At 43.5% G+C, this 16013-nt stretch overlaps 1 protein-coding gene across 1 annotated transcript in view; it reads right to left on the bottom strand.

Moving 5' to 3' along the window:
* FAT3 (FAT atypical cadherin 3) overlaps nucleotides 1-16013 on the bottom strand; it is a 652865-nt gene that overhangs the window by 19609 nt on the left and 617243 nt on the right. Inside the window, exon 22 of the mRNA XM_055320836.1 lies at nucleotides 9472-9940. Within this exon, the coding sequence (XP_055176811.1) occupies nucleotides 9472-9940 (469 nt within the window). The remainder of the gene's footprint in view (nucleotides 1-9471; nucleotides 9941-16013) is intronic.

Raw genomic sequence — 16013 nt, 5'->3', positions numbered from 1 at the left:
GGTGGGGGTGGTGGAGGGGTGGCAACAACCATAGGACAGGACTTGAAAACACATCAATGACGAGGTAGGAGGAAAGTCCCCAAAGGGGGAATCTAAGGCAAGGTGGGTCAGAGCAGGTAAAATTCCTCCCTCACCAACTCCTATTTGGCAGGCTTCCGCAATTTCCCAAATAGAGTCATAGCAGAAGTAGTTGGGGGGAGGGGGAGCCATGGAAGGCCTGTCTGGAAATAAGGGACATTGAATTCCTATCATGGAAACTGGATTCTAACTGGATTCTAAGGTCATGGGTTTGATTTCTTTGATTTGATGTCTTGGTGCCTTGGAAAATCAGAATTTGAAATGAGGCAATGTCTCTAATGCACTATTTTACTCCCACACATCTCCTTCTGCATTTTGTCATTTTCATTATCTTTTGTGGGATATCTAGTGTTACTGGATGCAGCTGCCAGCCTGACTGATTAACCTATTCACTGACTGAGTGCCTAAGCCATAGGCTGGAGCCAGCTAATAGGGTTGTAAGAATGGACTGTTAAACATTCGGGAATTTGGCAGGCCAGTTATTTTTTTTTTAATTTTATTTATTTTATTTATTTTTTATTTTTTGGCAGGCCAGTTATTAAACCACCAGGAGCCTGATGTCAGCCACGGCGGGAGTATTTGCATCATAGAAATCAACAAACATTACAAATAGGGGCTTTTATTTTTAGAGGGCTGGTTCCCAGCACACCCCTGGGGATACAGAGACAGAAGTACACCATCTATAAACACACAGGTGGCTACAAAATCACCATGATAGTAGGCACAGGGTGTGGTGGGAACATACAGTGGGGACATTGGATCTAGGCTGGAGCAAACCATGGCTGATTGAAGAGCTCTGTTCTACATCTGAGAAAACTGGCTCTCCATTTTGAAGATGATGACAATGACAATGACAGCAGCTATACTTTGTATGACATTTATTCTGTGCCAAAAGCAGTTCTAAGCACTTCTCACGTACTATAGCTCATCTCATTCTGAAAATAAGCCTGTGTCAGAGGTACTGTTGTTAGTCCCATTTTCTAGATGAGAAAACTAGGGTTCAGAAAGGCTGATTACTTATTCATGGTTGTGAAGCTACTGTGGGTCTGGCTCCAGAGTCCCTAAACTGTCCAAGATCATCCTAAACTGTATTTTTAACAACTATACTTCATTATACTCTTTCTGGATCCTCTGCTTATCAAAAACAGAAGGAAACTGTCTAGTATCTGCTCTGGTCTCAAACCCATGGGACAAAGGAGACAGAGAACACTTAGAAAAATGACTTCTTTTAGAACTTTAAATTTAGAGTAGTTATGTTAACATGATGAGAGGAAAATCTTATTTTAAAGTGGTCAGTGACTGGATCTTATTTTAAAGTGGTCAGATTTGGGGATCCTTGGGTGGCTCAGTGGTTTAGTGCCTGCCTTCGGCCCAGGGCATGATCCTGGAGTCCCGGGATCTAGTACCCCATCAGGCTCCCTGCATGGAGCTTGCTTCTCCCTCTGTCTGTGTCTCTGCCTCTCTCTCTCTCTCTCTCTCTCTCTCTCTCTCTCATGAATAAATAAATAAAAATCTTTAAAAATTTTAAAAAAATAAAGTGGTCAGATTTTTCTTTAAATGAAAGAAGAGAGATACCTATTCTTAGCTTCTATGAAAGAGGATTGCTGATCAAGAGTAAACTGTTATTGTGAGGTTTTATTTATGTTCTCATTATCCTGGCCTGGGCCCCATTACTGATAATTTTAGAATATCAGTAAGTCTGCCATGGTGATACTAAGGGATCTAATGCTGTAGTGGTTTAAAATCACTCTGAGTCATTTTATGAAGGACCACAATAATCCTATGAAGGAAAAATGAAAAGCCCCATTAACATCTCAACTCCATGGTGGTGTTGGAGAGGTTAGTGGCTCCATCAAGAACTTATAACCGGTAAGTGATTGCATCTGAGCTTGAATCCAGACTTTCAGATCCTCAAACATTTCTACAAGATGGTATTGACATTGAAACTTGTCAGGGAGGGAACTTATCACTTGCTAGGAATGAGGAGGAGCTTGTATGTCGACTCCACCACACTCCAGGGAGCTAAGGAGATGAGAAGATGGACAACATCAGATACCCCTCTGGGAGCCAAATCATCATTAAATACTAAGATACTGGCATCATAAAGTTTTTGCTATTCCCAAGCATTACCATATGTTGGTATAGAACACAAATCAAGGAAAGAAAATTTCAAGAGATATCCAGGCATTACCATCTGACCACAAATAAAAATTAACACTTTGTAAATGTGAAATAAAAACAAAAAGTAGTGGGAAATCTCCAAGTGTGATGAAAAACTGTAGTATTTTTCAGGATGAGGGAAGAAGATTAAATAAGGAAATTATTAGTAAGGACAACAGCTTAGGGGTGCCTGCGTGACTTAGTTGGTTAAGCAGTGGACGCTCGGTTTTGGTTCAGGTCACGATTTCGGGGTTGTGAGATTGAGCACCCCATCAGATTGGAATCTGCTTCACATTCTTTTCTTTCTGCCCCTCATGCTTGTGCTCTCTCTCTCTCTAAAATAAATCTTTCAAAAAATTAAAAAAAAAAGAACAAAAGCTTATTATGCACTAGGAAAAATGCAAAGAACGTTCTGTGCATTTTCTCATTTAATTTGCGACAACGACCCTATGTTGTAAGTACAATTATTATAATTATTTTAGAAATCAGGGAACTGAGGTTTAAGTAGGATGGTTTGTCTAAAGTTACATAGTCAGTAAGTGGCAGACACCACTTAAAGCAGTTCCCAGGTTAAAAAAAGGCAATCATATTCTTAGCATTGAGATACATGTTAAAAAAATAATAATGTTACAGCCTTTCTCCCCTGGAATCATGGCAAAGTGAGGAGTGTATTTTTAAGCCTGGCCTCAAAGCTGTGCTCTTGTTTACAGTCCTTCTAGTTTTAGCAGATGCAGATGGCTTTGAAATCTGCACCCGGACGAACTTAAAATGCCCCCTCCTTCCCTCGTTCAAAGAATACTGCAAACCTATTAAATGCAAAAATAGAAACGGCTTGGGCAATTACAGAGTGAATTTGGGCTGCGTAGGCAAATAATCAAGATCATTTCTATCTTACTCCTTTGACTTATTAGTCCTTTTTCCAACCTCCTTCATCCAGGTAATGGCCTCAACCCTCGGTCCTGCTCTCCAGTGTAGGTGACATGATTCTGATCAGGTTTGGCTGCCTTGATAAGGAGACATCTGCCTGGTGCACAAAAGTGGAAGTAATGACAAATGTGAGCTGGCATTTGGGATCTGAAGTCAGCATCAACCACTATGCTTGCTGGATTATGGATTTCATTTAGAAATCCCAAGAGCGCACATGATCTGGGGAGGCAGCTGTGAGGTGTCAGTGAGGTCTTGGGTCCTTTTAAGTTCTGGCTGTTACCCACCAGCGGGATGTGATCACAGCCGAGCCGCCTGGCCTCCAGGAACCTCCCTATTTTTATCTGGTAATTGAACCTCACTAATACCCACTTCATAGAGGATAATAAGGCTTTTGGACTCATCAACCACAATGTAGCACACAAACATTAGGTGCTTTATTGTTGTAATTATTATAATTACTATGGGTTCTGAAATCAGCTTCATTTCTGTTGCCCATCAACCAAACAACTGATAGCCATGGGAGTTTCTTACTCTGATTTCTAGGCTGAATATTGGGAAATCCGGAAAGGTCTAGTCTGTGTGAATCTCAATAAGTATGAGAAAATTGCTGTATGGATTATCACACGCGAGGCTAATCACAAGTAGGGTGAGCTTGGCTGTAGGTCATGGGCTCTGTCATTACTTCACATCTTTCACCATGCAGGGTGCATAATGACCTTTAAAGGTGAGACCTATAACTTTCCCTAGGATAGCTTACTCACATTTCATATATTGTATATTGGGCTGAGCCTCTAGCATTTTCTTTGAGGATCTGGAAACATGCAATGTGTTAACATTAGGCACACCGTAAATTCTCACTATCCAGCATGTTCTTCTTTTTTTTTTCCTATCCAGCATGTTCTTTTGTGTTTGCACAGAACTTGACTGCTTTAGGGTTTTGAGATTGTTTTTTTTTTTTTTCTGTAGCAATATCTACATTATTAATGCTGTTACCATAGGGTTTTTTTCCAAAGTACCAAAAATAAGGTACCCCCATATTTAGAAGAAAGTCACCCAGAAAAAAAATTTTTCCCCATAAGCTGCAAAGCTCAGTCAAATTGTATATTCACAGAAGGGTGGCTGGCTGGCTCAGTCAGTAGAGCATGTGGCCCTTGATTTCAAGCTTGTGAGTTTGAGCCCTACATTGGGTGATGAAATTACTTAAAATAGTTTTTAAAAATGATGTCCACAGTATATTCACTGGGGTCTGGCCCCTCCCTTCTCTGTCCCACTTTGCTCAGTGGGCCAGTGGGCTGAGCTCCTACAGGAACCCTGTTCAATTCTTTTAAGCCAGCTGTGAGGGGAGGAGGGACATACAAATGTAATCTGCTGGTCACAGAGACAGCAATGGGACCACAGAATTTACTTAAAGTTTGAAGGCCTGAGCTTATCTAGACCTTTACCATTTAGGGATGCAAAACACTCAGTAAAACATCACCCAAAGTATCTTGGGCAGCTTTGTGGCTGAAAATACTTCTATGCCCAACCATTGGCAACATCCAAGAACTTGTTACATGCAACTTATTAGAGCGAGTAAGTAGACACCATCATTTTTCTCTTAGGTGGGGAGTTCAGGGGGACCTCAAACTCCTGACTGGGAACAAAGTTCAATCTTTACACTGGAACAGTGATGACAAATACAGGACATGCACCTGACATTCACTTCCTGAACATCCAATGTCTGCTTAACCTCTCCTGAAAATCGCTGACTCACATCCCTGCAAATACTGAGTTTATTGGGCTTCCCAAATGTTCTGAGATGTGCATAGACCTACCTTGGAGGCTTGTTAAAAACAAAGATGTCTGAATTTCATGCTTGCAGATTCTGAGATTCCAATTTGTAGGTTTGGGTATTTTATTCCCCCTAACCCCCCAAACTTTCACTGAGAGATTTTTCTTGGTATTAAGTTTTGGAATTTGTGATTACGATTCGGTGATCTAGCAGAAGGTTCCTTTGACACAGGCAGCGAGTGGTGGAGGCAAGTATAGAGATTCTCCTTTTCCCTTAACATTCAAGAGACTCTTCCATAACAAGGTTTCATTTTAATAAGGTCCTCAGGTGATGCACATGCATCTCAGAGATTGAAAACCACCATCTATGATACGTGGAGACAAAAAAAACCCACTAGTTTCCGTAGGCTTTGGGGCAGTTTAGAGATCTTGTTAAAATACCTAGAGATCTTGTTAAAATACAGACTTGGATTCAGTGGGTTTGGGGTGGGATCTGAGTTGCAACATTTCTAACATTTGCAGTGATGCGGATGCTATTGTTTCCTGGAGTACACTTTAAATTACAAGAGTTTCAAGAGCTCAGGTTGGAGGGGGTTCCATAAACCCGGATCAAACCCTGGCTTCCTCACTTCATTAGCTGTGTGATGCTGGGCTAGTTACTTAACCTCTCTGGCCTGTTTTTAATCTGTAAAATGGGGGTTGGGGAAGGGAAGACTGGTACTGATCCCAGAATATTATGAGAATTGTCACAGTGCATAAGCAATCACAAGGTAAGCACTTATCACAGTCCTGAGCACATAGTCTTACTCTTAGCATTTACCAAGTTTTCACTTTAAAAGTTAGGCTTCTGGTCTTATGCAAAGCTGACAGAATGACTATTTCTAGCATGGTGACTGCCTGGCTCACTGCATTGCTTTGTCAAATTATAGCTTTGCTTCAGCTAGGTTTTTTCCAGTAATGGGCTTGAGCTGAGCAGGATAAGGCATGGGGACTAAGGACCCTGATCCAAATTGTGGGTGCTCAGTGGGCTGCTCCCTACCCACGGGGGCTAGATATCAGGGGTCAGAATGGGACGCGGCTGTTTCTTCTCCACAGTGGTTGCTATTTTCAGATCATGTTTACAAAATATATATAATTTCAAGGCTTTAACGAGAGAGAGCCTTCCCTCTGTGGTTGATTTACAGAGCCATATTTACACTCTCATTACAAGTTAGCATTCTGGGCTCTAACTCGCTTGGGGTTCGCATGGCTTGCTCTCGGGACAGCTAGAGTTATAACACTGGTCAAACCTGCTGACCGTGTCATTCCGAGCTAGCAGACACAGCCCTCCTTGCCACTTCATACCAAGGGTCTGACTGAATTTGGAGGTGGTTAGAGCAGAATCCTGCCTCTTTGAAATAAAATACCTCTTGCTGTGGATTGCCTGCTTTAAAAACTCTAAATGCTCTGGAACAATGAGCTAGGAAAGCCGTTTGAGAGTGTCTCTGGGACCACCAATGACCAATACTCCAGGAGTCCTCAGTGGTCGAGGGGGTGATGACACTAAAAGATGTGTTCTGGAATTTCAGAGCAACACAGAGCACAGTGCTAAAACAGCAGCAATATGTTCGGTCAACTACCTCTGGTCACCAGCATTCTCCTGTGCATCGGGTCGCATGGAAGCACCTCACTCTACTCTCTCTAGCCCTATTTTGCTCTTTGAATACTGCCTGCATCTTTGCCTTTGACCTGGGGAAGCAAGACTCCCTCTCTGTGATTAGACACCCCTGCAGCCAGAGGGCGTTGAATAGAGGCATGAATAGTCTTTCATTAATGACTGAGCCTTATGTTCTTTTTAAACCATTACTTACAACTTGGATGATTTTTTTCCCTTTCTTTTAAATAACCTTACAATTAGCTGCATAGTTTTACAGATAGGAGTTAAAGGCCAAATTATTGGTTGTTTCTTTTCTTGCTTTTATCCTGATACCCTTACTCTTTGGCACCGATTTTGAGAATTCTCATAGAGGATACAGGGACCTAGCAAAAATTCTTCTTATGTTAACAGATAATAGTGGCAAGAAATTAGAATCCCTCTCCTATTTTTTTTTTTTTTTTTAGGAGCTGAGGTCTGAATCCTGATAACCAGGAGCAGATAGATACCACCTCACACATCAGAGGAGTTCTGTGCTTCTGATTTCCTAGGGGAGCAACAGAAACCCTCTTCTTAGATTTCTGGGTGGGTGGTGAGGAGTTTGGCAGCCCTGGGTTCAGTACTGTTGTGCATGAGACCCCCAAAGTGCCCCATCTGGATCATGCCCTGGGAGTTGCTGATGGAAGAACCACTGGGCCTTCTCAACTCAACAGAAACAGTAGGCTGGAGAGAAGAGACATGTATAGATGGAAGTGAGAAAAGATACTTTCTTTGTTCAGGAAAATGTGAGCCTCCAGGAACAAAGGAGACACTTGAACTAATGGGAGGCTTTATCACCTTGGAAGAAAGAGCACCTGTGGTGCATCCTAGTCCCCAAACTCAATCAGAGGGGTACCAGGGGTGCAGGAGACAAAGCAGAGTACCAGAGAGTATGCAATCTGTAGGCTAGGTTGGGCCTTTAGGGAGAAGAAAGCAGTCTTGAGGCCGTGTGAAAAGTATACAGCAGGTGGATCCTTAGTGCTGAAACTTGGTTAAACCAAATGAGATTAAAAAAAAAAAATAGAGGAAAATTGCTGTGCCGATAGGAGTCACACTCACTTAATGAACATACCTGCACTGAATACTTAGCTCATAGATTTCAGGCAATTAAAAAACATTCAAATGCACATAGAAGAGCAAGATTCCCTGTCTTTTTCCTTAATATAGTGACGATAATGATGATTATTATTTTAAAGATAACCCATCGTGGAAGCCCATAGCTTTGCCAGCAAAAGCAATGTCCTGCCATCGTTAAAAGTATGTTACAATTTGCGGCTCCGTACCCAGCATTTGACATGGAGTGGTGTTCTATTTCAACCCAATTTAATTATATGCTCCTTTTATATATCGTGGATGGCTCACACTAGCAGAATTGTTTTGCCTGGTGAAAAACTGGCCATGACTTGTCATAATGGGCTGGTTTATAGAACCACTGAAGTATAGTTACTGCCCATCATTCGGGAATTATGGCACCATAACAACCCTTTATTTACATATACTGCTGAGACAGTAAAAACAGCAAATAGATTTCTTAAATCGAGACGGTAGAAATTTCCCCCCAGGGCACTTGGCCCTCATTGTGGCAGTAACATATGCAAGTCTAAATAACTTTGGTGTCTGTATTTCGGCAGTGCATCATTTTGCGGATGGTTTATAACATTCTAATAATAAAATGGACTCTAAATTTGGAGCTGGGCTTCACGACATTAGATGGTAATGCGCACAGCAGAATCTCTAAGTGATTTGTGGGGAAGGTTTAAATTTGCTAATCACACTACTGCTGAGAGACTCTGCAAAGGGGCTCAAGTATGATCAGTGGTTGGGCTGTCGGAAGGCAGCAGAGCCTTCAACTAGCGGAGTGCCTGACCTAGTTTACATTAGCACAGACATGGCATCTGGGGGAAGTCAGAGACTCTTTTATTTTCAGACTCCCAGGACTTAGGTAATCCTGGCTTTTCCCTCAAACAATAGAAACCTTCTATTCCCTTCCCCCGCTTTTTCTGGCTTCCCCTGTTCTTCCTTCATGATATATGTTTGGGGAAAGAGTTTACTGGCATAAATCATCATGCCTTCATTGACTGTTTATCTGTCCTGAGATTTCATGTAAGTTGCCCTCCCTTTATTCCTGACTTTTGACCCATTTATAGAATTGTCATTATATTTATTTTTAATACATAAGAGCATGCTTCAAAGCATCTCTATTATATTTCCATTCCTGGAGTGGTGGGTTCGACTCTCCCCTCCCTTTAGCTTCTAGTGAAGTTACATGTCTGTGTGACAAAGGACTGCATGGGGATATCATGATTGAGACTGCCACCAATCATTCTGCAGTGACACACAGGTGGCTCAAGAGAGTGGATACTTAAAAGGGGGTCCTATTCCCCCTGAAGGCCTGGAAGGGTGTGGGGTAAAAGGGGATGGGGCAGCCGTGATTGCATCTCTGGGCTCCTGAAGTGCCCTGTGCCTGTGGGTTGCTGCAAAAGGATGGGTTAAGGGGCACCTGGGTGGCTCAGTGGTTGAGTATCTGCCTTTGGCTCAGGGTGTGATCCTGGGGTCCTGGGATCAAGTCCCACATCAGGCTCCTCAAAGGGAGCCTGCTTCTCCCTCTGCCTATATTTCTGCCTCTCTCTCTGTGTGTTTCTCATGAATAAATAAATAAAAATCTTTTTTTAAAAAAAAAGGATAGGTTAAATTGTAATTGTCAAGCTCCCGGACCCCCTAAAGGGAGTAGGAAGCTCGGCCAGCACCTGGGGTGAATGAACACTCCTCTCAGGGCGAGCACCTGGGCTGATGAGGCCTGTAAAAGATCCAGCCCGTCTGCCTCCCACCCCGCCCCTGACCGGCAGGTGCCCGCGGTCACTCACCCCCGGAGGGCAGGCCGGAGCAGCTGCCCCCGTGCTGGCACGGGCTGCGCTCGCAGGCGTCGGGGTAGAGCACGCAGCCCAGCTTCAGCTCGGTCAGGCCCACCACCTCTGCGAAGCTGCTGCGCTTGTTCTGCAGAGGCAGCTCGTTGTTGTTCAGCACCACCGAGTCCAGGCAGCCCTGGAAGCCGCTCAGCACCTGCGTGACCCGCGTGTCGGTCAGGCTGCGGATGTTGTCGGCCTGCACCAGCGCCCCGAAGTAGATAGTACTTTCGGTGCTCAGGGTCTGGAAGTAGAGGGGTGCCCTGCGCCGCTCCACGTAGCTGTCGTCCAGGGACAGGCTCGTGAAGTTGCGGTTGAGCTCCAGGAAGACAGAGTGCCAGCTCCCGTCGTTGACGGCGCGGCCCGAGATGCCCAAGATCCCCGGGCCGTTGCCGCAGTCCAGCTGGAACCACAGCTTGCCGTCCACGATCTGTGTGGAGAAGGAGCACCGGAGCGCTTTTCAGTATGCATCTGGCAGCATAGGCCTGGACACCCTCTTCCCACCCTGTCCACAGCGAGGCCCTAGGATGGACCCATTTGCAAGTCTGGTGTGGTTTGCTCGCTCCCCATGGCAGGGCATGCAAAGGCATGCCTGAGATTTCACAAATCTCGTAATTGGTAACATGTGCACAGCTGCCTGAATCCACAATTATATTTAAGAATGTTCCTATTCTCTGGATCTTTGCCCTTTGAAAGTTCACTGCCCTATCTTGTTTAGGGATCTCTTGATTCTCTGCACCCTTCTTAGTTATTATCACCACAGGAATGATTTCTGTGAACTTGATATTTATTCACAAATATTTATTGAACATCTACTATGTGCTAAGCAGTGTTCTAGGTGCTATGGAGACCACTGAGAGCAAAAAGAGTTATTATCTCTGACCTCATGGGGCTTATGTTTTAGCAGGGGAGATTGCCATAAATCAAAAAATAAACAGAAATACAAATATACCCACAAATAAGTCAGTGTGAGTGTGCTATAGGGGAGAGAAAGAAGCCAGGTAGAAATAAAAGATATCTGACTTCCCAGCTTCATATATATTTAAGATTCTAAACCCCCTCTATATTAAACACTAGCATATTTTTAAAATGGTTCTTTAGGACTGCTGTTCATCACTCAGATTAAGATGATCTCACAAAGCCCTCAGGGCTTGGCCATTTGCTTAGAATGCAGCTATGTATCTTCAATGACATCTGACCCCCCAGAAGGATTTTTTGGTTAACTGTTCACGCCTCATAGATGCTCCCAGCCCCTCTTCTAGGGTCACTACAACAGAGACCTGCCTGCTGCTTTGATTGCAGTGGTGCAGGGAGGGCATCCAAGTCTGTTCCAGGAGGCTACCTAACCCCACGGGGACATTAAACTCAGAAAGTGTGTATTGTTGAGTGATGGTGGCTGGCCAAGACCTGCTGGCTAGGGACTGGTCCCCCATGGAGACCTGGATTCAACTGTTGCTGAGGAGATGTGCTGGCCTATGGTCCACCCTCATCTGTATTTCTCAGAAATGCAAGGTGGCTTGAGGATCCAGGGAATGATGCTGGACCCTTGTCCTGCCAACAAACGGATCCTGGGCAGGACACGATTAACAGCCAGAGCCTGTGAAACGGAAGGTACTTTTCTGGTCTGTGTGACCCAGCAAAGGGATCTTGGGGAGGCCAACATTTGAGTCATGCAAGGGCAGCAGGCCTTCCTTTAAGATCTGCTGACATCAGGAGTCCTGTGCCAGAATCAGGGCAGAGAACACAAACTTATGGAGAGAGGGAAGGGACCACAGATGTTCCAGATCTCTAAGAGCTAACGAGGTATGTCAGACAAATTCATAGAAACAGACAGACCCACTCTTTCCAAAACGTGTTTGATTTCGGACAGCCTGATAGGGATTTTCATAATATCACTCATTCTCATGAATGGGAGCATTTCTCTACCTCTGCCTCCATATGTTGCACAGACAACTGATTCTTAGGGACTCCCATTTCTGCCTCTGTGGATTCTCTAGCACCTTCTCTTCCTGCATACAAAGTTTATGCCATGAAAGCACATGTATAAGGAAGGCAGGGGGCTACGTGAACAAGGCAGAGCCCTGGGGACATACAAATGAAGACTCTAACTCAGGCTTTGTCATGCCACACCCAGGTGACCTGAAGAGAACTGGTTAGCTTCTCTGGGCTTGGGATCCCTGATGCGGTGAGCAGAGATAACTGCTGTGGCTTATTTCACAAGGAGCCTGTGTCCGTTGCAGAATGGCTAGCTACCTCGTACATAGTACATGCATACTCCACTCTGAAATGCAAGTGTATAAATGTAAAAAGACTGGAGGCAAATATTTATGTTGTTTTCAGAGAGCTTTCATATGGAATCTATGCTGTTGCCTTGGTCATTTTTTGGTTCAACCAAATGGACTGAATGGATATCGCAAATCATACCAGTATATTTGCTCAGGAACAACTCCTGGGTAATATCCATATTTTTATTTCAATATAAGCAATAAAATGATCGAATGTGACTTTGGGGAGTTCCTTCCTCTGGCACAGTCCATCTGCTGTTATGCTCCGTGGCTACAGAGTGGTGTCCCCAGACTATCAAGGAAGATCTGGTGGTAAGGGTGCAATTCATCTGAGGTTTTATAAAATGATGTATTCAATTAATATATTACTCGGTCCATTCCCCTCTCCAACCCCACTCCCTACCTCTGGGGATAACAACCAAGTCACAAAATCATCTGGGAGAACTGATGTAGCTCTAATGTACCCCCACTGACATCCCAGTTCTGTAACTAAGAAACATAAATTTATACCGGAATGACACTGAGTAGAGGTAAGTTTGCTTTTCTGTTGATAAAAGTTAACAGCAGCAACCTGCTGAATGAAGAGGAAGCCTGGTGTCTAGACCATCCTTAGCCTTTGGAAAACAAAAGTGATTTGTATCCTCAAAATTCTGGGAGTTTGGAATTCTAAGTCTTGGTTAGATGACACACCAGAGTGCTGATGTAAAAGGCAACTTTGCAAAAGTTAATCTTTTCCTATCTTGCATGCATATGATGCTGGGGAGACCAGAGAACACTTTGATGTCTGAGTCTGTTCACAATGGAAACTCGTGCTCTGATCATATTTATTTTTTCTCTGTCTCCAGAATAGGGTTAACTCAGTTTGAAAGGATTTCTCTTTTAAGGACAAAGCTTTCTCAAGTCAGAGGGCAAGCTATATTAATTGAAATTGTACTGTGCATGAACCTGTAAAAAATTAAAAAAAAAAAAGTCCATAGCAAAGACCTGAAATGGTATTCTGGGTTGGGGGAGGCTGGTAGGCAATTTGTTCAATGAAATGCATAATTCACAGAGCATGGCTCCGATGTTACAAGATATTTAGGTTTTGTCTGAAATCAGTGATGCACTTTAACCTGGATCTTGAGTGGCTTGGGGCTCAGAAGACAAGATATCAGAGCTACAAGAATTCATCTTGTAGGAAAGTAGGATTTTGAGTGAAAAAGTATAAATGATAGCACAAAGTCTTACTGCTTCAGATCCTTGGTGCGTGGTGCTAGCAAATGCACTAAAGCCCCAAAACTTGAAAGAAAGTTATTAAATATTCTTTGTAAAGGGAACTTTTTGAAAACCTGTGTTCAAGGCTGCCATCAATAGTTATCTGGCTCAAAAAATATACCTTAGGGGCGCCTGGGTGGCTAATTTGGTTAAGCACCTGCCTTCAGCTTAGATCATGATCCCATGGTCTTGGGATGGAGCCCCGTGTTGGGCTCCCTGCTCAGCAAGGAGTAGGCTTCTCCCCCTCCCTTTGCCCTTCCCCTTGCTCGTGTGCTCTCTCAAATAAATAAATAAATGAAATCATGAAAAAAATGCCTTAAATGAATACATTATCATCCCAGTTCTCCAAACCTCTTCTTTTGATAAACACTTGTAGTACTCCTGACTGCTTGCTTCTTTCAGAGGGCCAGATCCACTGCTGACTAGTTGCGTTTGGGCAAGCCCACAGATTCTCTCTGAACTTGTTTCCTCACAGGCAAAAAAGGGGGAACTCATATCTAGGCACAGGAGAGTGAGAGTAAAAATATATGCATGTATTTTGTAAAGTACGTTGTAAACTTTTAGGTATTTTATTATCATCATATTGCAAATATTATAAGTTAACTCACTTCTCAGGGATACTCTTACACAGATCCTTGAATCTCAGGAGAGCTTCCTTGTTACTTTTCTATATTGGAAAGATCCGGCCGCTCCAAGTGGGCTGTTTTAAAAGCTAAATGAGCTTTCCCTGACCATCTTTTTTATTCCTGGGGTTTTAAGTTAGCCATGTCTGAGAATCATCAAAACGAAGCCATGTGTCATCTATAACTTCCCCACAAAATGAAATAATGACATTTCTAGATTAACAAACTGGGACTTCTTGTGCTTTCGCTAGGATATTGGGCCCAAAAGACCGATACAGGGAAAAAGTCATAAATCTCTCTCAGTGCTATGACAGTTTTCTTTCACAGGTTTGAGAAGAGCCACAGAAGCCATTCCACCATTTTTATTCTTGTGTTGGCTTCCAAAAAATTCAGAGTCATGGTTTGTGTTCAACTGACACAGCAACCCTTGGTCTAGATTTTTTAAGGATGATATCTGCTTTTCCCACTGCCTTGGTTGGGTCTCAACCTTTTATTTTCATCTTAGGGATGCTCTGATCTTATTGCACTTCCGTGTTTATGGTAAGCCTGGAATCTCTTCTGGAAGAAGACGGGGTTCCAATGGTCGATAGAGGAATGAGCACCTTCATTGTTGCTAAGAAGCAGTGGGGCTCCGTGTCCACAAGTATTTTCATTTCTTGAGGTCCCATGCAATTCTGCAACTGTCTTTGAGGGCTGCCCTTTACCCCTATAGATCATCTCAAGGACTTTTTAGAGAATGTACTCTAACTGGGAAAATATAAACAACCAAGAGGTGCAATTTAAACAAAGCATTTCAGTGTAGTCGTTGATAGTCATTGAACCTGAGTACAAGGCACATACTGTACCTAAAGCCAATGAAATTAAATCTTGCATGAGGCTGGAAATGTTAAGCAAACAGATTCAAATCCCCTAAGTGGATATTCCTGGCGACTGTAGAAGAATATCTGCAGTAGTTCAGTACAGCTGTGTCCTGCTTTAGGCAAACTCAACATATGAAAAGCAAACTCAGCCCACAGACAGATTGGGGGTGATTATTCACATCACAAAGGGATTAATGGAAGGGTTCCTTCAAACAGCAACCAACCATCGTTTATTAGAATTCCATTTACAGAGATTCAATTTACACAACTTTCAGAAACACGTTTGTTTCGTGAAATACAATATACCTTAGGAGCTAGAGCTGCCTAAAAGCTTTAATTATTCCTCCTTTTCATCCCCAGGGACCTGCACATTTTAGACCTTTGCCAACGAAGTGTCAGATGACAAACTCCATTTTAGGATCTGGCCATTTAGGTCCAGTGGTTTTGTTCGCTCTCAAATGTAATACTATAGAAGAGATCTGCTAAGTGGTTGCCTCATAAGGAAGTTCTGCAACCAGCAGTCCTGTTGGAGCTTGAAGGAGGAGCAGAAAATGGGTAACACTTATGCCAAGCCCCTAGCAGCTACTAATCCTGAAGGGGCCTAGCACTTCCCCAGCAGTTACACAAAACCCCATCTCTCAGGGCGATTTAGGAAAGGATCTGCCAACCCAGGGCTGGCCGCCTCAGGGGCCAGGAGGTTATAAAGACAGGACTTTGGTCTTTGCATTTTTCTTCCTCCACCATGCATCTCTGATTTGAACTCACTGTTTGCTAAAAGTGTGCATCCCTTGCTTTTCTGGTTTTCTTTTAAAAACACTGCTTTCCTTCCCAGAGCTGAAATTATTCTCAGAATTGAATGAGGGCAAGTAGTGGGAGAGTCCCCATGAGAAGTTTGAACTCCAACTCCCTGCTTACTTCCTCTGGACACCATGGAGCACCTGGCAGTACCAGAAGCAGGTAAGTAAAAGTCTATATGAAAGGGGAAGCCACAGGCATTTAATATCCTACACAATTTTCTCTCTCCAGGATTAAAGCCTGGGTCACCTAATCAACTTGGATGTGACCTATCAAACAATCAAAGGACAAAAGTTATAAAGGCTCACCATGGTCCCAATTAAGCCCAGTGATAGAACCCTAGGAAGGAGAAAATTGCCAGCCATTTCCATTTGTATGGGCACTTCCTACTGATCAGACTGCATCTGCCTCTGAACACACTTCCAATGGGCTGGGACAGTAACCTCATGAGAATAGTGTCAGATTAAATATCTCTCTCCTTCTCCCTTCTCCTCCTGGACTGGAAGGCGTCCTTGGGTCGACAGATGCCCAGAATGTGGCTTTTGATGAAATGTAGCAGCAAGATGGAAGGCTGGGGGAGATCACACAGAGTAGCAGCACGGAGTGAGAGAGACTGGAGTGAGAGAGATTGGAAGGCAGGTCCGGGCCTTGGCGCTCATTAGCTGGACAACCTTGCATAACTACCT

Source organism: Nyctereutes procyonoides, unplaced genomic scaffold, assembly GCF_905146905.1.
Source record: "Nyctereutes procyonoides isolate TBG_1078 unplaced genomic scaffold, NYPRO_anot_genome, whole genome shotgun sequence".
NCBI classification, from domain to species: domain Eukaryota; kingdom Metazoa; phylum Chordata; class Mammalia; order Carnivora; family Canidae; genus Nyctereutes; species Nyctereutes procyonoides.
Note: the sequence above shows the minus strand (reverse complement) of the source record. Positions and strands in the feature narration are given on the sequence as shown.